Source organism: Euphorbia lathyris, chromosome 5 (genome assembly GCF_963576675.1).
Source record: "Euphorbia lathyris chromosome 5, ddEupLath1.1, whole genome shotgun sequence".
Taxonomy (NCBI): Eukaryota; Viridiplantae; Streptophyta; class Magnoliopsida; order Malpighiales; family Euphorbiaceae; genus Euphorbia; species Euphorbia lathyris.
The window spans coordinates 23,294,406-23,316,583 of NC_088914.1; the positions used below are offsets into that span (position 1 = coordinate 23,294,406).

Here is a 22,178-nt window from a genome sequence, read left to right on the forward strand (position 1 = left end):
CAAGACATTGGTCGAAAGTAGGTCCTACAACATTAAAATCATCCATTAAAATTTCTAGGAACTCCTCGACCATGTCAGAAAACATAGCCATCATGCAGCGCTGGAATGTGGCAGGGGCATTACATAATCCGAAAGGCATCCGCCTATATGCGAAAGTCCCATAGGGGCAAGTGAATGTGGTTTTCTCTTGGTCCAAAGGATCCACAGGAATTTGCATATAGCCGAATAGCCCATCTAAAGTGCAGAAAAATTCGTGCCCTGCCAACTGTTCCAACATTTGATCAATAAATGGTAAAGGAAAGTGGTCTTTACGGGTGGCCTCGTTTAATTTCCTATAATCTATGCATACACGCCAACCCGTAATCTTTCTAGTTGGGATTAATTCCCCTTTTTCATTTTCCATTACCGTTGTTCCCCCTTTTTTGGGCACGCATTGAACCGGGCTTACCCATTGGCTATCAGAAATCGGAAAGATGATACCTGCGTCGAGGAGTTTTATCACCTCGGATTTTACCACCTCTTTCATGTTAGGGTTGAGCTGTCATTGAGGTTGGGCGGATGGCTTGATCTCTTCCTCAAGAAAAATCCTATGCGTGCAGATTTTAGGGTCGATGCCTTTGATGTCGTGGATTGACCATCCAAAGGCCCCTTTATGTTGCATCAGCACCTCCACCAATTTTTCTTCCTGTTCAACTGTCAACAAAGAAGAAATAATAACGGGTAAATCTGTGGGAGGTTGAAGAAAAACATATTTCAGATTGTTGGGCAAGGGCTTAAGCTCCAATTCTGGAGGCTCCTCTAACGAGGTTTTGGGTTTGGGTTTGATCTCGCGATCAAGATCCTCTTTTCTACCCTTGACCCAATAACATTTTTCAGGTGGGAGATCTTCAAATGGTTCATTCGAGTTCTCACATTCCTCACCACCTAGACCGAGTTCTAAAGAGGCATTTCTCATGTTAAGGTCAACTTCCTCAATACATTCATCTATTAGCGCATCTACAAAGTTACAACTTTTGGAGCGTTCTTGAGGAAATTTCATAGACTCATAAATGTTAAATGTTACCTCTTCGTCCTGCACCCTTAGGACCAATTTACCCCCATGGACGTCTCTATCAGTGTCCTACCGGTTGCAAGGAACGGTCTCCTAAGAAGGATGGGGATGGAGTCATCTTCTTCCATGTCGAGGACCACAAAATCGACCGGGAAGATCAGTTTGTCCACCTTCACCAATACATCCTCAACTATGCCTCTAGGCCGTGCGATCGACCTATCCGCTAGCTGCAGTGTCATGTTTGTTGGTTTAGGCTCTCTGAGTCCCAATTTCCTAAAAATTGATAAAGGCATAAGATTAATACTTGCTCCTAAATCGCATAATGCCCTATCTATGTGCATGTTGCCTATCCTACACGGGATGGTAAAGCTCCCTTGATCTTTAAGCTTGGGGGGTAATTTATGGGTGATTATGGCCGAGCATTGTTCTGTTAAAGCCACTATCTCATTCTCCCCAAACTTTTTCTTTTTCGACAACATGTCTTTAAGAAATTTTGCATAGTTCGGCATTTCCTCTAGTGCTTCCATTAATGGAATATTGATTTCTAATCTACTAAGGATTTCCAAGAACCGAGCAAATTTCTTATCTAAATTGGCCTTTTTCTGTTTCTGAGGAAATGGCAGTTTTGGTGCATAAGGCCTAACTACTCTTTCTACAGCTACCTCAGGAGCTGGAGTTTCAGATGCGGGACCGGGGTTGCTTACCACTTCCGGTTCCCTACTTACCTGAGGTGATGGATGTGTTTGCGATGGAGATGCCACGAGTGTGTCGACTTCCTTACCGCTCCTTAGGGCAATGGCTTGAATTACCTCCTATTGTAAGAGGAACGCCTCTTGGCATTCCCTTTCTTCTTGTCTGATTGCGGCAAGCTGGTTGCTCAGGGTCCTGCAAGCTCGTTGGCTGCCAGTCGGATGGATATCTTTCTTAAGAGGGTCATTATTCCTTCTGAGCACTCTGTTTGCCTGCCATAAAAGTCAGAGTTAGAATGGGGACATGGAAGGGTATCCACGGGTTCCATGTAGGGCGCCGGTGGATATCGTGTATGCTCCTGATCGTAATAGTTGTAAGTTGAGGGTTCAGAATTATACCTTTGATGATTACCCAAGTAACTTACATTCTCACCTCGAGGTACGTAATAGTTGATGTGGCATACCCTACCGGGGTGATTCTGGCCGCATCTCTCGCAAAATGGTGTCCTTGGTTGGTTATTACGGCTGTATGAAGCCACAAGGAAATCCATTTTTGTGTTGAGATCGTTCATGGACGGATTTGACGCTCTGTTGTCCATAGTTGCTGGAAGAACGATTTTTATAAGCACAAGTAATGTTACAGAATTTAAGTAATAGTATATCAACAAGTATTTGTATATACAAGTATAAACGAAATAAACAAGGAATATTCACAATGAATGCCTAAACTAACAAATCGACCTTTGGTTTGATATTGCAGAAGAAATAAATCCCCGACAACGGCGCCAAAAACTTGATGCTCCCTCACTTAAGGTTGAGATGAGAACTCACTAAGGGATAAGTGTACCCCGTCGTTATCAAGTAATAAATTTCTGGTTAAGTCCAGGTTATCGTCCACAGGATTTATTTCTGCAAGTATCGAGCTACTTGGCTTCAGGTGTTATCTAGGCTTAGGGGGTTTTGAGTTTGTTTGATTAAATTAATCTACTCCTAGGTTGAATTATACTATTCCTAGCTAAGTTATCTGATTCTAACTAAGTTATTCTACGCCTAATTGAGTTACTCTACCCCTAATTAAGTTAAACTACTCCTAAGTGATCTTTTACCAATGCAATTATCCGAATGAACATGAGGGGATACGATGATAATGAAAACAGATTGTTTAAGCAATTGAATTAAAACCTAAGTCACTTGTGTCCGAAGCGATTAACCCGACCTATCCTCCTAAAGTTCCTAGTTCGTGATTCCCTTGTAAGGCCGAAACTAGCTCTAAGGCTCAGCAATTTGGGCTTAATCTTCTATAGGGTCGTCAATCCTATAGGCACTGACTAGGTCAGATTCAGCTCGCAATATGTGCCAACTTGATTTTGGGATTATCGAATGAGTTAAACCAATCAGACAAAGCGTAAGACAAAGATTAAAGCATTAAAACAATTGAATGAACAATAACTATAATATATATCAAAGATGGAAAATATTGTCACGAAGTTACAATAAGCCTAGAATTCATAACATGTATCAGAGGCTAGACAGAATGTAAAAGAAGAAAAATCCCTTTCAGGGAACCTGTCTACCAATGCAGGCGTCTTTCTAGGACTTAAGGATGGAGCTTGAGCAATCCTCGGTGAACGGAGCTTCGGAGATGTCTTCAATGGAGGTTTGAAGGATATGGAGGAGGTGGAGAGGATTTCTCAAGGTGAAAAGCTAAGAAAATTACAAAGATAAAAGATATCGAAATTACATTGGAAAAACTCTATTTATAGGCGTGGCTCGACCCTCTTTTTGACCTATTTTCGTGTCCTTATTGGTGTAGGAAGTCGTGGGGTCTATCGTGGCTTCGTGGGGGCGGAATTGGTCTTTTTGACCAATTCCCGCAGGCCTGCTCGGCGAGCAGGGCTACTTACGGCGAGCAGCCCCCTGCTCGCCGAGCAGGCGCCTGGCGGCCTGCTCGGCGAGCAGAAATGGCCCACGGAATCCCGCTCGTCGAGCGTTTTCGCCCAGCATGTTCTCGATGCTTGCCGAATGTCGTCGATGTCCTTTTTCGCCTGAACTTACACCTGCGCACATACAGAAACTCCAAATAACATTAGTCCAAAGGCTAAATTGATCCGTCAATCGCTTATTTTGAGCAAACGCTTCGTTTGGTGCGACTTTTGACGGACCAATTAGCTTCAAAAGATAACGGAATTACACTATGCATGCTATTTTGGCCGTAATTGCCTAGATTGGTCATAAAACGAGCCTAAAGAACGAAAAATAAATAAAACGTTTCCAATTCCTAATTAACTCACACAAAAGCATTTAAATGCGAGAAATGCTCGCTTATTAACAAAATAATGCTAAAACCCATCCTAAAACCGTACCCAAAGATAGGGGTTTTTGACCCCTATCAAGCCCGCTCCTCGGTCACCTCAGGACTGTTCCCATTTATGTAAGTATTATAGTAATTTGTTATCCTCTTCCAATAATATTTTTTTTAGAATTGTCTATAACTTCATCTAAAGTTATTATCAACCAACTTTGGAATAGAAGTATTTATCGGGTCTTCATCCACTTCATATTCACTGCTTTCCCTTTGTCTTCCCTCACCACTTCTGATTGATCATCTTCAGTAACATCAATTGGAAGCGCTTCTGAATCAGCAACAAACCTGGTATTAGGTGAATCTTGTTGCATTGTGGTCGCTCCAAAATGACCTTTATTCGATTTTTCGTGAACCATATAAGGTTATGAAAGATATGAAAGATGGTTGTAGTTTCCCAGTTGGTTTATAAACGCATAGTGATATTCGAGATTGAAGTACATTGGCGGGTTAGGGGAATATGATATATTCGGTTCCTGTTGATAATTACGTGGAATGGGCCGAACTAGAGATATTTGAGAATTTGATATATTTGGGTTCAGGTATTACGAGTTTTGAGTTTCTGTGTTTTGTGAATCTGAAACGAAAGAGTAATATTGATTGAATCCATCACGATTATGTTCCATTTGGAAAACAAAATTGCTAAAATGAAAATAATTAGAGATTGTGAATGGTTGTTGTACAATTTTAAACCAAACTAAACCAATATATAGACAACAAAATATTACCGTTTGGATATAAAATAATACAACAAGTTACCGTTTGAGAAAAAAATTATGTTTTATGTTTCAAATGTGGATAAAAAACATTGAAAAGAATTTGAGAAACTTTTAAATATGGACAAAAATTCAAGACTATTGAAAAAAAACCAAAGTTACAGTTTGATATGTTGAACAAATTAAACGTAGAAGAAAATTTTATTCACGAAAAGAATATTGAGAAACTAAAATTTGGATTAAAATGGGAAGAGGGGCATGCAAAAGCAGATTTCTGCTTTCCTTTAGAGAGTGACACACCCTTAAGGTGTATGAGCACCACATATCTATCAAAATTAGACATGTATAGGCAGGGACGAATCCAGAACTTTTAACCAGTAGGGGCAAACTATATAGGTGAAATATTAAATTGATTTTTTTTTTCAATAATAATATAAATAAACTAGTTAAATTACAATGTATCAAAAATAAATTGTGATTGTAACAAGGAATTAGAAAAATAATAATACTGCCATTTGTAGTAATCAATATTCGTTAAATTTTTAGGATAAGGTGTAATAATACTCCTAATGTTAATAGGAATGAGCAATTATTTTTTAAATTGACTTAATTTATCAACATTAGAATAAAATTATATCATTCTAGACTATATGGGTAAAATTACTCCTTACTGTTAAGGTTATGATATTTTTTACACTTTATCCATTTTTTTAATTTCCGGATCCATCCATCCATCAAGTGCATTAACTTAAGAAGGCTTAATATATCATTTGCCCCCTGAACTTGTCCAAAAAGATTGATTGGCCCCCTGAACTTTCAAAGTGTTTCGATAGCTCCTTGAACTTGCATAAAATGTTCAGTTAGTCTCCTGAAGTTGCGTAAAATGTAATCAATTGATCACTCGATCGTAAAAAAAAATAAGTTAAATGCGAAAGATATAATCCACGAGTTTTAAAAAAAGTAAAACCACCAAAATCGGAGTATACGATTCTAATATTAGATAAGACAAGTTGTATAGTTGAGCAGACAATAACTTCATTTTTAATCTGTTTTTTTAATTATATAATAACATTCTAAGATGCGTGGGATACATCTTCTGCATTTAACTTACTTTTTTACGACCGAGTGATCAATTGATTACATTTTATGCAAGTTCATGGGGCTAACTCAATATTTTATGCAAGTTCAGGGGTTATTGAGACACTTTGAAAGTTGCCAATCAACTTTTTTAGACAAGTTCAGGGGCAAATGATGTATTAAGCCACTTAAGAATAAAACTGGTCGAAGTGATAAAAATCAAACTCAAGGTAATTATAATTGGATGTTTATATTATAATTGTTAGTTAATTTCCAATCAGTCCACCTGACTCAACTACATCCCAAAAAGATAGGCAAAAGATAGGATTAGTTAATATTTACTTTTTTAAAGGTTTAAACAAAACGATATCGTTCACGGCTTAAATGAAACGACACGTTTTGCTTAGAAACAAGGAATATAAAAAAAGAAAACCTAAAGTATCTCTTCTTCAACCTCTTACCAACGCCAACAGAAGCTTCAATAGCTCAGTTCATCGCCGTCAATGGGGGCAAAGCTCCTAAGTTCAAAACCATAATATATATGGATCAAAAAATTGCTATAGCTCAGTGGGGGCAAGTGCCCCCATTGCCCCCACTGTAGATTCGTCCCTGTGTATAGGGATGGTAACGGGTAGGGTATTCGTGGGTAATGTCATTCTCAAACTCTTACCCTTTTATTTTTTTAATTACTCGTACCCATCCCATTAACCTAACGGGTATACTTTTACATCCCATACCCTTCTCATTTAATTCGTTAAAAATCAATAAATAAAAAATATTACAAATTTAACAAACTATAAATTTAATAAATCATCAATCTAAAAATTGAATAAATTGAGCCTTAATTAATAAGAATAAAGTAGCTTAGTGGTATCACTGAATTGTTGAAAAATAAATGGTTGGGGTTTAAATTTCACGTCTTACATCTAAAAAACAATGATATTTATTAATATAATTTTTGTTTATGATGGGTAACGGGTACCGGGTACCCTAGGGGGTATTCTCATACCCGTCCCATTATCCTAACAGGCAATGGTTTTGATCTCATACCCTTTTATACAGGGTACGGGTAGTCCTATTAGGGTCGGGTAGTGCCGGGTACCCGCGGGTACACTACCCGTTGCCATCCCTAGACATGTACGCGCGTCGATCTCTCTTCCCAATCCAACTATTTTCTTTTAATTTTTGGTTTCGCTGGAAGGATGGTGTCTAAATTCAGACACTCTCCATTTCGAGATACAAACTCTTTTTGCAAATATAGCGATTGATCACTTAGAAATAATTGCAGATCAGTTCCTTAGAAGCACCACTAGATGTGTTCTGACGGGACTATTTTGTTCAGGTGTTATTTGACGCTTTATTGTTATTTGTAATTAGCTAAATGATTTTCCTTCTAAAATAGTTATTGATAGTTTTTTTATGTATAATTTATCTGATTACTAGATTACAAACACGTCAAATACTCTTTAGATAAATCATCTCCTAAATAACTTTTTGTTTTGCATACGCTGTAATTCGAATCCGAGATCTCTAACTTATTATTATATTTTATAAATCACTAACTTATGAACTAAAAAGTATTCAATATAATATTCTCATAAAAAAATTACTTATTATTTCATTGTAATATATAAAATCGAATTTTATTTTAATTCATTTATTTCTGTTTGCTGATTAGTAATAGATATTATTGATTTTTTTTTATTAAAACAAACCGTTTCGAAATTTTACTAAGCACTTTTATCTCATATTTAGAATTAAAAAGTAAAAAGTAGTTCCAAAAGTTAGAATAGATCTTTGTGACCTTTATTAGTAATTCACTACTTTTATCTCATATTATATCATTGTTAATAAGTGACCTTTATTAGATAGATCTTTGTGTCTAATATAGAAAGATATACAGAAGAATGAAAAATCTAACCTCTGGCCATTAACAGAGGCGGAGACAAGGGCCTCGAGAGGTCAAGGCCTTCCGGCCACCAGAACCACTCCTACTATGGATGGTTTTTGATCCATCAGTCGTTCGAACTATCACTATTATGGATTGTTTCAGCCCTATTGTTTCTGACAAATTAAGGTTCGGAATGGTTAATTAACTTATTGAGTTTGTATTTAATTAGAAAATCCAACTTGATTATTAATATATGATAGGTGATAAATTTATCTAAGTTTGTTCAACACGACTCAATCTTATTTTTGTAATCCAAATCCAACTTAATTTCGAGAAACTTTACATTGTTACATAAAAATTGGTTATGGACCACTCAGATAATAATATATTGTATACGAAAAAATGTTGAGCAAGTTCGATTTAGCAAAAAAAATATATTTACATATATACGTGTGAAATTTGCCTCTAATAAACCAACCAATCATATATCCGCTACTCGCCTTTAATATATGTTTCAAACCTTAGAACTAAAAAATATAAATTTTATAAGTTGTACTACATTTTTAAATAATGTTTTTGAAAGAATGTATGAGCTTAGAAATTTTCTTAGCCATATATATATGGACCACCACATGAGTTGTTAGTTTTTTTAATTAATTTAAAAACCGAATGTTTGATAATAAATAAAAGTGGGCTGCTATGGCTGAAATTATTCGGTTTGATTTTTAATATTTGAATCTATTATGCTAATTTCAACATTCACGTGTGTGGATGTTGATGGAGAAATAAAGGTAACATAAAAAAAATTATCAATGTAAAAGAACTGTGTTGTGGTTGGAACCACTGTCCTGGAAACAAATCGGCAGACTGAGCTGCAATTTGATATCCGGTTGTTTTCTAAGGTTAATATAACTACCTCCGAACTTATGCACTCAAGGTTGAAAGCAATCAAACCACAAAGTTTAAAATAGCCCAAAAGAAATTGATTTTGCAAAGATAATTTCGGTGAATAATTTTTTTATCTTAGAAACAAAACCAAATCTTACATATATTTGTTCTATGAAAACTGAACGTTTGGAAGTGGAGTTATGGAGAAGAAAGTGGCAAAAATATTTGAGTAATAGAGATAAATCAGGAAGTTAACGTTATGATGTTTTGTTGTTGTAAAAAATTAAAACGGTATAAGAATTACTCAAAAGGGTTTATAACATTTCTGAAAAATAATAAAATTTGGGCCCACGACCAGCCTAAAACGGGGTGGGCGACACACGCGTACATGTGATATATTTACCAAAACTCATCTGGACACAACTTGATAGAAAACACAATTAAGAACACTCTTAAGACAAAAATGGCTTAAAGCCATTTCACCAACAATCCTCCACAAATGGTTTTATAGCAAAACAACTGAAGAAGAAAAAATACAAAAACTTTTCTGGACAATATAAAACAAAGGTTTTGAAAAACTTAAGTATCAATATCTTTCAATTGAATTGACACTAGTGATGTGAGACAACCGTTTACAGTTTTAGAAGTGAATTACTCTTGAAATTCTATAATCTTAACCGAGACCCCACAACACTTAAGAACCTTTGAAAAAACTTTGTTGTTCTGCGATAAAGTAAATATAACGCTTTTTGATGACCATGCGCACACACACCTTTGTTTTTATGAGTGCTGTAGAAATATTGTCCAAGTCTTTCATAGAAGGAGGCCCACCTCCAAACTCAAGTAGGTGATCTCAATATGAAATCATTAAGAGTTTCTCATAACCCATTCTTCAAAAAGACACCCATCAAGTCCATTAAAATGAACCACCACACAATGGGCTATGCATTGCCCACGCACTAGCATGCGTCATAGGAATGAGAGAAATATAGTGCATAAAAAGGATAACATGGATTCGTTTGACCACAGGTGATACCCACCATACTTCCTTTAATCAATGGGCTTTAACCCCGTTCCCCTCGACATTTCTAGAACAACTCTTCTAGGTAACTTTTTTTGTGAAAGGATCTGCTAAATTCCTTTCATATCTCACATAATCTAAGGTAATTACCCTATTTCTTAAGACTTGTTTAACTACACCGAATGTGTCTTCTCTTCCCATTGTAAACACTATTTTTAGCAGTTCCTATAGCTGCATGTGAATCACAATTACAGTGAGACATGTGCAGGAGATCCCCCCTATAATGAAATGTCTCCTACTAGACTCCTCAATCATTCTGCTTATTGACTAACCAAGTCAAGGGCTATGAATTCGGATTCCATGGTTGAGCGGGCAATACATGTTTGTTTGGATGACTTCCAAGAAACGACACCACCACCTAAACAAACACAGCCATTGGCGGAGCTTACCACTTTCTCACATGGATCCTAAAACGTCGAAAGCTTCATCACTTTCTCACATGGAACCTAAAACAGAGGATTGTGGACAAGAAGTTCAGAAAATAATTCATCTTTGAAATTTAGCAAATCAGTTTCCAGATACATTTGTTGATCCAAACGAGTAACAAAATCACATATGCCAACGATTAATGCATCGATTTATATCGGAATTCCTGAAGAAAGGCACAGTGATCATTCTCAAACACACCTGGCGCGTGGAAGACCTATTGGTTTCAAAGGATAAAAATCCTAGAAAAGGAAAATTGGACAATGATAAGAATGATTCTATTGAGTATATAGACACTAACTTAAACACACTTCTTGAAGAAGTGCAAACACCTGAAGTTGTTAAAAATGAAGAGATAAATGTTAGTTCTGAAAAAATATGTAATCGAAAGGAAATAGTTGTGGACCATATTTTTGCATATAATGTGGAAATTAACATTATAAATGAAAATATGGACCATAAACCACAATCTATTCAAGAATGTCAAAATATAGATGCAAAAAAGGAAAGATACGATCCAAGGAGAATTAAAATTCTCTCAACAAATGTGAGGTTTTTGGACTAGTAGTTCGAACACCAGAAGATGTTAGACCTATAAGCTATAAATGAGTATTTGTTAGAAAGAGAAATGGCAAAAATGAAGTTATGAGATATAAAGCAAGACTTGTTGCACAAGGTTTTTTCCAAAGTCTTGAGATTAATTATCCTATTGTTGATGCAATAAGTTTTCGATATCTCATTAGTTTGGAAGTACAAGAAAGATTGAACGCGTGCCTAATGAATGTAGTTAGAGCTTATCTATATTGCTCACTTGATAATGATATTTATATAAAAATCCCTAAAGGATTCAAACTACGAGAAAAATGTGAAAAACGAGAACTTTATTCGATAAAATTATAGAGGTATTTGTATGGACTGAAACAATCTGGGCATATATGGTATAATCTCCCTAATGACTATTTATTAAAAGAGGGGTACAAGAATAATCAAAATTTGTCCATGTGTTTTCATAAAACAACCGGTATCTGAATTTTCCATCATTTATATTTATGTGGATGATTTGAATATTATTGAACTCCTGAAGAGATTCCAAAAGTAGTGAATTATTCAAAAAAGGAATTTAAGATGAAAGATCATGGAAAGATAAAATTTTGTCTTCGCTTGTAAATTTATCACATAGAAAAAAGGATTTTTATTCACCAATCGACTTACACAGGAAAAATCCTTAAAAGATTTTACATGGACAAAGAACATCCATTGAGTAGCCCAAGTGTTGTTCGATCACTTGATGGATGTAAATAAAGATCATTTCCGACATCGAGAAGATAGAGAATAGATTCTTAGATCTGAAGTATCATACCTTAGTACAGTAGGTGCACTAATGTATCTTGCAAATAATACGAGGCCTGATATTGATTTTTCTGTCAATTTGTTATCTAGATATAATTTTTCACCTATACGAAAGGATGTAAATGGAACTAAGCATATATTCTGCTATCTTCAAGGAACTATTTATTTGGGTTTATTTTATTCACTTGAATCTAAACCTAAATTAGTTGGCTATATGGATTCGTGTTACTTATCCGATCTGTAACATCCCTAAACCCCTAACATATACATCTTCCCACATTCATATATGTTTTCATGATTGAACACATACATTTTAGATTCATCGCATTGTCATTGAAAGTTTCGTATGCATAATGCGATTATCATGCGATTAGTAGACGTTTAGTGTGTCGTTAAGATGTAATGATTGGTTAATTGAGTTAGGACTTAAATGAATGAATGAATGTGTCCTTAATTGATCAAATTAGACTTGTGAAGGGTTGGAAATGAGTTTTTTGAGCAAGCACCTCACAAAGCATGATGTCACCCAATATGTAAGATAAATTATACCTTAAGTCTTGTTATTTCAGCCAAACCTTTCGACCATATCTTCATCAAAGCTTCCTTTTTCATACCCTAACATCCTCCAAAGAAAAATCTTCCAATTTCTTTCATTTTCAAGCCAAACAAGTCAAGTTAGGAAGCATACTAGGTGATAGGCACAAGTTGAAGGTTAGTATGTTGTTTTAGCTTGTTTTCTATGAGTTTTAGATTCTAAAATACCTAGCTATGATCATAGGATTTATTGTGGATGAGTTTTGATTAAGTTTGTTGAGTTTTGGTGTTGTTTGAATTGGTTTTAGGCTGTCCAAATGAAAGATATGTATCAAGTGCCCTAAGCAGAAATCTAGGGTACTGCTTTCAGTCCTTTTAGAGCATGTTTTTCATATTGATATTGTTCGAATTTGAAGATACATAAAGAATAACATATGTTCCTATATGTGTTATGAAACCCTCTGTAAAATATGGGACTTTAATTCCATATATAGAGGAAGAAAACCTAGATGGATCATGACTGCCTCGAAATTGAATGTCATGTGAGGCAGCCATGTTGATGTAGCATTTTGAGGACCTTAGAGTCCGAATTTGAGAACGTTTATTTATACAAAAGTGTTCCTAACTACTTGAAGTATATTCCTGTAAAAGGATTTGGCAATACATTGTGTTTAGTATGAGCTAGGTTGAGTGAATTATGGTACATGCAAATCTGGGTTGTCTGTTTTTTGGTTGGAAACATGACAGAATCATTTTGCATGCCATATATTGTTTAGAAGTGATATTAACATGAATTTTGGATATGTTATATCCATATATGTCTAGTTTCATTAGGTTCAAGAATCAAGGCATTTGGATTCATATAGAGAAAGTTATGGCAGAATGTGTGCAAGTAGGTCATGTGATGATCTAAGACAAAAGGATTAGATTGCATGAACTTTGTGGCATTAGTGTCTTGTAACTCATATAGCATTCATTAGTTTATATTTTAATTAAGTTCATGTTAAGGCTAATTGTATCAATGTTATGTGACATTAGGAGGGTAAGGTGAAATTGAACGCACACCCGATCGTGTTGAATAGATCGAACCAAGTGCGACGGTAAGCATATTGCTTATATATGTGTATGAATGTATTGTGCCTTGTAACTTATTGAGTGTGAGATGTTGTTGAATCTGATGTGAATGATGTGGATAATGTTTGAGTGTTTGTGATACGTTATGATTGATACGAAAGTGATATGATTGAGTATGTTGCAGTTTTATAAGCAAATACGGCATGTTGAGCCTTGTGCACATACTGGAACTGAATAATGGTTGGATTATAAATGAATATGAGCTTGCTTAGATGGATATGTGAAATGGTCTAAGTTGAGAGTGCTATCCGAATATTGTGAGCCGGAAGCACATGTGTTGAGATATATGAGTACGTGAGTCGAGTGTAACTCCTCCGTAGCACAGATGATTGTATTCCGAATTTAGTGAGCCGGAATACAGATTGGGCCCAATGACCATTTTATATATATTGTCTAAGTACAGCAAGGCCTTTCTAAAATAAGTATTACTATTCTAAGTGAATAAATTCTAACTTGGTACTGATGACCTATTTTAATTTGTGCTCTTTACATTACTTGTATATACATATATGTGTAATATGTTTATTGAGTAGGCAGCTCACCCCTTGCCAACAGATTTTACAGGTTAGGTGGAGTTCTTCTTGCTTAAGGTCGCACCGGCAGTGTCAGTCCATTCTCATCTAGGCATTTTGGAGTCTTGTGAATGTACTTTTGTTTTGTAAATCCTCTATGTAGGATAATGACTTAAACGTGTATTGTAAATTGTAAATGCTTTCTCTTATGTATAATATGTAAAATTTATATGAGATTGAAGTTTATATGATTGAGAATTGAAAACATGTCTATAACTGATATTGTGTGAGATATCATGTGATCCAAATGAGGGGGTTACATGATCCATATAAAGCTCGATCGCAAACATGCTATTTATTCATATATGGAAGTACATCTATATCTTGGCACTCTACGAAAAAAAGCCGTTACAACTACTTCTTCATATCATGCTCAGTTAATAGCTATTCATGAAGCAAGCCAAGAATGTGTTTGACTAAGATCATTAACCAATTATATACGAGAATCATGTGGTAGATCATCAGATAAAACAACTCTGATTACAATATATGAAGATGATGAAGTTTGCATTGCTCAATTTGAATGAATACTACATTAAAAGAGACAAAACAAAACACATTTCATCAAAAAGTTTCTTTACTCATGATCTCCAGAAGAACGGTGAAATCAATATTCAACAAATTCGATCAAGTGACAATATGACAGATTTGTTCACAAATACATTAACTTTTACAACTTTTGAGAAGTTGGTTTATGGTATCGGAATACGTTATTTCAAATATCTTCAGTAATATTGCGAATATATGAGTAAACATTGTTATCTTTTTCCCTTAACTAATGATTTTATCCCACTGAATTTTACTTGATAATGTTTCTAATGAGGCAATGCCCTTGCAGCATGGATGGACATCCAAGTGAGAGTATTAAGAATAAATTGATATTCTTACCAAAAAAAAAAAAAGAATAAATTGATATAAGTTACAGATGTCCAAAAGTGTAACTGATTTAAACTCCACATTCCTTTAATGTTGTACCTCGTATTTCTTTAATATTTATAACTCAATAATTTATATTCTTATATAACATATATGTTCATACATTAATATTCACATGGACCCTAATAACTATATGCATTCGGTCATTCACCGATAAATCCATGCTTATCTAAATCATTGGATGGAGATTCAATTTATGCTTCTTTATGTATCTCTTCATTGTTCTTATTGCATTTCATACTACAATTCTTATTTTATTATGACATGAACTTATTATAGTTATTTAAAAAAAAAAAAAAATTTTGTAAAACTAATAAAAACAAGGAGAATAAAATTAATTATTTAAGAGAATAATTAGACCTAACCTAACTAGAGAGAAGAGAATCATAGTACTCTCCTCTCTGACTTGTGCTATGCTATTCTAATCTATATACTACTTGGATAATTATTCCATGGCATCAAGAATCACCTATTATTAATAATAATTTATAACTGAATAAAAGTTCTTGACTTTCTCTCTCTTCTTTCTCTAATCTAATCATTGATTACAAAATTCATCCCCAATTTTACCACTTTTGATCATGTTTTTTTAATCACAAACCCCAACCCAACAAATCTGCAACCAAACCTCACAAGAAAGGCCCTACCAATTTTTCATTCTTTATTTTTTTTATTTTATTCTATTTTCCTCAAGTTTCTTCATAGTTCTTCAGCTCTTTCACTCTCTCTCTCTCTCTCTCTCTCTCTCTCATGCAGCTATGTAATCAAACCTGGGGAACAGATTCTGCTCTTTTTCTGTTAAAGGACAAATCTTTCACCACTTTTACACAAGTTACATGTTAAATGTTTCTCAAGATCTCTTCTTTTTCCCTCTCGCCAGCTTGACCCACCGATATAGAGGTACGCCTTTGATTTTACAACTATATGTTCTTTTAATTCAATGTCAAATTTTACCTTTTTTTCAATTCAATTTGTGTCATATATTGATGGGTAAGAAATGACATTTAATGGGGTTGGTGGAATGTGCTCAAAGGTTTGTTTTTTTGTGGCGGTTCTGGGCGTGTTCAACCTTTTGAGGGTTTGATTTAACAAATTGGGTTTAGTGAGATTTGAAATTATCCTTCATTTTGATCAATTTTCATGAGTATTGTTCTTATATTACTGTTTTTTAACCCTTGAGTTGGAAGATTGTTTGTGTTTGAGCGAATTCACATTCCATCTCTTGGGGTTTTGAGGGAAACTGAGAAGAGAGAAATGTTAATTTGGATCTCATTTGATTTTGGTCTTGTGAAAAATGAACGCCGATTCTAATATGTCGGTAGGCTATGTTCTGGTGGTGGATTTATAAGGAGTGTAGGTTCTGTTCAAATTCACATGATCAAGATTTCAAATTTTGCTTGTTGAACTTTGGTTGAAGCTGCATGGTGGAGAAGAGTAAACATTTATCCTAAAAACTGCTTTTTGAATGATTAATTTATAGATTACTTATTTACTTCTCTCTTTTGTTTGTTGGTGTTCTGTATGGTATAATAGGCATATGTTTCTTTTGAAGAGATGTGCAAACTTTCATACATAGTCTTCTGCATGTCCAAGTCTTTTTTTATGGGTCTATTTCATGTATTGGTCTCAAATTATCTTTCTTAAAGTAAGCACTAGATATGTTTTAGTACCGTATTTGAGTGACTAATTTGTCAAATTGGTGCTCTAGTGATTTCTCTGCAAGTAATTTCATTGTTTGAATAATTGACATGGTCAACCAAACCGTAGATCACACTTAGATGCCACAAGATGACACATGAAATCCTTATACTCGATTTCCTTGGTTGGCATTGAGTTTGGAATAACTCTTCCTTGTGTTTTTGATGGTTATCTTTCACAAATTGGATTGGTTAACTTGGCTTTCATTTGGTGTTTGGGGCATCGGCCTTTTAGATCTTGCTGCGGATTGTCAGTTTACCACCTAGTGTTAAATGATCTGCACAATCTCCACACATGAGCATCCCCATGAGCGGGATTTAAACTTGACTCTCCATTCCTCCTTATGGAAGTTTTAATCTTATCACTGGGCTTCACAATTCGCTCCAGTTATTAGCATTGAAGAGTGTTGTTCTCTTTCTTTCTTTTTTTTTTTTTGTCCTTATTTTCCGAGCTGTCAAACTGATAAATTGGCTGTATGTTATCATTGAAATATATTCCTACAAGACTGTTTATTCATCATTTCTAGAAACTGTTTTCCTTATTAAACTGTCTATGCTGATGAAAGACCCATCAGGCTTATTAAACTGTGTATGCTGATGAAAGACCCATCAGGCTTCTTCTTCCCTTCATGGCAGTCTGACTGTGTTTGCATAGTAATCAGTATATTTGGCATTTGCCCTCTGCTTTGTTGCACAGAAACTCCTCTTCAGTAGCGTTTCCGCATTTCGTGTCCGCTTCTGTTTCCGTTTCCCTTTCCATTTCCTGGCTATGATTTTAAGACTGTTACAGAAATAACGTTTCCTGGTGTCCGTTTCAGTTTCCGTGCAACATAGTGCCTCTGTATTACCAAACTTATATCAGCAGGAATATGCCGTCATAATTTCCTTTCATTTGGTATTTGTTTATATTCAGGAATGTTTTAGCAGTGAGTAAATGTTGGTTGTACATTTTTCTTTATCGATCGTCCTATGCTAATCTATTCATGAGATCTTTAGTTTCTCGGTTTTTCCAGAATTTTTATCTCATTTTAGTGAGATGGATATGTGGTCATACGAGAAAGGATCGGGTGAGTAATGAAATAATTAGGACAAAAGTAGGGGTTACATCTATTGAGAATAAAATGAGGGAAAAACGACTAAGGTGGTTTGGCCATGTAAGACGAAGAGCTTGATGCGCCGTTTAGGAGGACTGAAGAGTGGCAAAGGGATGTAGTGGTGAGGGGTAGGGGAAGACCTAAGCAAACTTGGAGGAAGGTGATCGAGAGTGATATGAGTTTATTGGGGATTGAGGAAAATATGGTAGTGGATAGGATAGAGTGGAGGGAGAGAATTTGTGTCGCTGACACGACTTGATTTCACGGTTTTATATGATGGTTCATGTTGGCTGACCCCGAATCATTTCGGGACTAAGGCTTTGTTGTTGTTGTTTGTTGTTTAGTGAATGCACATCTGACAATAAAAAATGACCCCTTAAATATAAACATACTACCATTTTGTTGATGAAAGATGTGTCTTTGACAAAGGCAGTCTTTTAATTGTGATTTGCTTCTGACAATATTATAAAACATATAACATTTCATTTTTTTCCTCTTTTTTATGTGCAGAGCGGTCTGATGGACGCAACATCTGTAAGATGTCTTATCAACAGTATTTCTCGATTCATTCTTCAAGTCTCATGCCAGACCAAGAAACCTATGCTCATTCACAAGGATTATAGGAACATGGTTACAGTTTTAAGACATTTGAAGCCAGTGCTCGATGAAGTTGTTGACTACAATATACCTTCAGCTGACATCCTATATAAAGAATGTGAAGAACTCGACTTGGCTGTTAATAAGGCTCGAGAGTTCATGGAGAACTGGCGTCCAAATATGAGCAAGATTCTTAGTGTAAGTAAATCTTTCATTGGATATTTTGCTCGGTGGAGCACATATACTTCGGTGAAAATCTTTTAAATATCCCCTCTAGAGAAAGAAAAAGGCTTGATTATAGTTGTACTACTTTTTCTGTGATGAAGATTGTATTTTGCTTGGAACACTACATCATGAGAATCCGAACATCTTATAGAACTCTTACTTACATTGTTTCTCGGAACTGTAGGTTTGGCGGTGTGAAGGCATCTTTATGAAAATCCGAACATCTTCACTACAGATTTGTCAAACATCATATAGCTTGCTCCGATCTTCTCAATCTGCTTCGAGTTTAAGTAGCATTCAGGTGTGTACAGAGTTGGAATACTTCGCTCTGGTTTATCTACAACATACCAGTTCTAATAAAAGAAGACTTTTGATATGTTATTCTGTTCCATGTGAATGATTTTCCTGTTTTCCTTCTCGTGTAGTTTAATCCTCGATTCAAATCAATATCATGTGACTGACTTTTGGTAGAGTGCTGTATGCAGGAGCTTCAGAGTCTCGAGTTGGAGATGATTTCTAAACATTTAGAGGAGGCCATAAGAAGTAAAAGACATGACGACATTGCTTTTACTGATCACCTTACGAAGATTATTGAGTCGCTAAGTTTGGCACCGGACAGGGAGTTCTTAAAAGAAAGTGTAGCTGTAGAGAAGGAGAGAATGGATAGTCAAGTTAGCAAAACGAAAGCGGACTTGGATCTAATCAACCAAATTGCGGATCTCATGTCGAGTATACGTAATTGCTTGCTTAAAGTCGAATGCTTTGAACCGAATAGTGGGATCCCAATTCCTTCATACTTCCGTTGTCCTTTATCATTAGACCTCATGTTGGATCCTGTAATTGTGGCTTCAGGTCAAACATTCGAGAGGGCTTCCATTCAGAAATGGCTTGACAATGGGTTAAGCACTTGTCCGAAGACTCGACAAACACTTTCTCACACAAATCTCATTCCCAATTACACAGTGAAAGCCATGATAGCAAATTGGTGCGAGGAAAATCATTTAAGGCTTTCCGGTAACATTAAGCAAACTAACCAAACCTCAGCCTCAACTCCAGATATCAATTGCTCTGCGCAAACTATCAATTCTACATCAAAATCATCTACTGAAGTTGAAAATGGATTTGAGAAGCACAAGGTTGATTTTTCATCGAAATTGAATGGGGAAGAATCCAATGGATATGAAATCAGGCAGGCCGAAAGCTTTGAACGCCAGTCCCACGAACTGTCGTATATTCACAGCAGGAGTGAATCAACAGCAAGTGCTGTATCCAGTATTGATTACGTGTCTCCATCTCGAGTATCAAATGAAGTATCAACCAAGCATGAAAAGTTCAACGACTTATCAGGAGAGATTACATCTCAACGCCCAGCTGCTTTGCCAAACAAAGACTCGGGAAGTTCTCCCTGGTTATCTGGAAATCAATTTCACATTAGTAAAATGAAAACAGAAGGGGACACCAATGGAAACCATAACCAGGGCAGAACACAGTCGGTTTCATCTTTGGACTCTGCTGATTCTGATGATCCAACTAGTTCTCATGTCAAGAATCTGGTTGATGATCTAAAAAGCCAATCAAATACGGTGCAGACAGCTGCTGCAGCTGAATTACGTAATCTGTCAAAGAACATGATGGAGAATCGCATTAATATAGGACGGTCTGGTGCTGTTGTGCCATTGCTTCAACTGCTATACTCAGATGTGAAGCTAACTCAGGAGCATGCTGTTACAGCCCTGTTGAATCTATCAATTAGCGAAGAAATTAAAGCCATGATTGCCGAAGCAGGAGCAGTAGAACCACTCATTTATGTTTTAAAATCGGGAAATGATGCAGCCAAAGAGAATTCTGCAGCAGCCTTGTTTAGCCTTTCTGTATTAGAAGAATACAAAGCAAAAATCGGCCGATCTGGTGCAGTCAAAGCCTTGGTGAATCTATTGGCCTCTGGGACGCTACGAGGGAAAAAAGATGCAGCTACCGCTTTGTTTAACCTTTCAATCCTTCATGAAAACAAGGCTCGTATAGTTCAAGCCGGAGCAATAAAGTATCTTGTTGAGTTGATGGATCCTGCAACTTCAATGGTTGACAAGGCTGTTGCTCTTCTTGCAAACCTGTCAACAATTGGGGAAGGCCGAACAGCAATTGTGCGTGCCGGAGGCATTCCTTTACTCGTTGAGATAGTCGAATCGGGAACGCAACGAGGAAAGGAAAATGCTGCATCTGTACTGTTACAAATGTGCCTTAATAGTCCTAAGTTTTGTACCTTAGTATTGCAAGAAGGAGCAGTTCCTCCCCTTGTTGCCTTGTCTCAGACTGGCACAACAAGAGCAAAGGAAAAGGTAATGCATTTCAAAATCGCGTTATCTCGTATATATGTTCCATATGGTTATTTGTTATATAAATTCCAGGAAAATGATTTTCGTGTCAATTGTGTCCTGTCAGTCGGTGCGTGCCGCCCCTGCCTAAAATACAATCTCTTAAAGACCATGGAAGTTTTACAGTTGAAATTAAGGTGTTTACGAATGTTTGTTTATACGTTGCAGGCGCAGCAGCTTCTCAGCCATTTCCGTAATCAGAGAGAAGGTTGTCCTATGGGTAAAAGTAAATCATGAAAATATAATTTTCTTGAAATGTTTGCTCCAAGGGTGACTGGGAGCTCTTTTTTATTGTTTGTTTTTGTTTTTCCTATATATTTTTTCTGAGGTTTTAGCTATAGTTTTGAGTAGGAATTAGTGAGGTAATTAGATTTTAGATTTTCCTAAATATTTGAGTGCTGTAAACTGGGGCATTGCTTTTTTTTTTTTTTCAAATTTTTCTGGTGTCTTAGAATTAAAGAATGGGTCACACTGCTTGAATATGAGTGATGTACATATCATATCATGTGTATATATAATTATATATATGTTTATCTTTCTCCCATTTAGTGCCTAATACACAACAGAACAAATGAATGTCATGTAATCTGATGATGTTTGTTCTTGTTCATGCTTGCAAAAAGCATCCAGAGACTCCTCATCATTTAGATTTTGATTTTGGTGATTTTGGTGGATTAAACTTCTGATCTGGTATTTCAACTTTTATTTCAACACATCCACGAGCAGAGACAATGGAGGCCCCGGAGGCCTGGAGGGGGTCAGGCCTCTTCAGGCCTATTATGGATGGTTTTTGCCCCCAGTTCTTATGGTTGGTTTCGACCCATTGTTTTAGATAAATTAAGGTTCGGGGTGGTTAATTAACTCATTGGTTTTGTATTTAATTACAAAATCCAATTTGATTAATAGATATGTGATAAATTTCTTTAAGTTTGTTCAAAACAACTTAATCTTACTTTTGTAGTTCAAATCTAGTTTAATTTTGAGAAGTTTTATATTGGTAGGTAAAAATTGGTTCTAGACTATACAGATAACACGTATATGAAAAAAATTGAGCTAAGTCTGATTTTTTTTTTCACACGTGTAAAATTGGCCCCCCAAAGGACCAATTCTCCGAACACATTATATCACTATCATATTTTTTTTTTTTTTTTTGGGATAAGGTACCAAAATAGGCGTGAGGCTTTTAGGGAAGTGTCAATTTAGGCTCCATCTACAAAATAGGTATCGATAACGAAATATGACACGTTATTTATATTACTCCGTTAAGTTCTGATTTCTCTCTCCATATACAATTGACAGAACTGAACGGTGTAACATGGATGATGTGTCACGTTTCTTATCGAGACCTAAATTGGTACTCTTTTTTAAACGTCAAGCCTACATTTTTAAACGTTAAACCTACATTGGTGCTATTTTATATATAGAACCTAAATTGATACTTTTTTTAAAAAAAAATTTAGTTTTATTTTAATACTTTCTCTCTTTA

General features: G+C 35.7%; 1 protein-coding gene across 1 annotated transcript; it reads left to right on the forward strand.

Annotated features, from left to right (window-relative positions):
- The first annotated feature begins 15,130 nt into the window (after positions 1-15,130).
- LOC136229449 (U-box domain-containing protein 3) lies at positions 15,131-21,230 on the forward strand. Its single transcript, XM_066018245.1, has 5 exons — positions 15,131-15,607; positions 18,009-18,293; positions 18,505-18,621; positions 18,806-20,656; positions 20,861-21,230. Exons 2-5 carry the CDS (start codon positions 18,018-18,020, stop codon positions 20,927-20,929), a joined length of 2,313 nt encoding a protein of 770 aa, XP_065874317.1. The 5' UTR covers positions 15,131-15,607; positions 18,009-18,017; the 3' UTR covers positions 20,930-21,230.
- Positions 21,231-22,178: the final 948 nt, after the last annotated feature.

Excerpts from the sequence above, each read along its gene's own strand:
- LOC136229449 (XM_066018245.1), top strand. The coding sequence starts at position 18,018 with ATGGACGCAACATCTGTAAGATGTCTTATCAACAGTATTTCTCGATTC. Across the intron at positions 18,622-18,805 it reads CGAGTTTAAGTAGCATTCAG|GAGCTTCAGAGTCTCGAGTT; the intron begins GTGTGTACAGAG and ends TGCTGTATGCAG. Across the intron at positions 20,657-20,860 it reads CAACAAGAGCAAAGGAAAAG|GCGCAGCAGCTTCTCAGCCA; the intron begins GTAATGCATTTC and ends TATACGTTGCAG.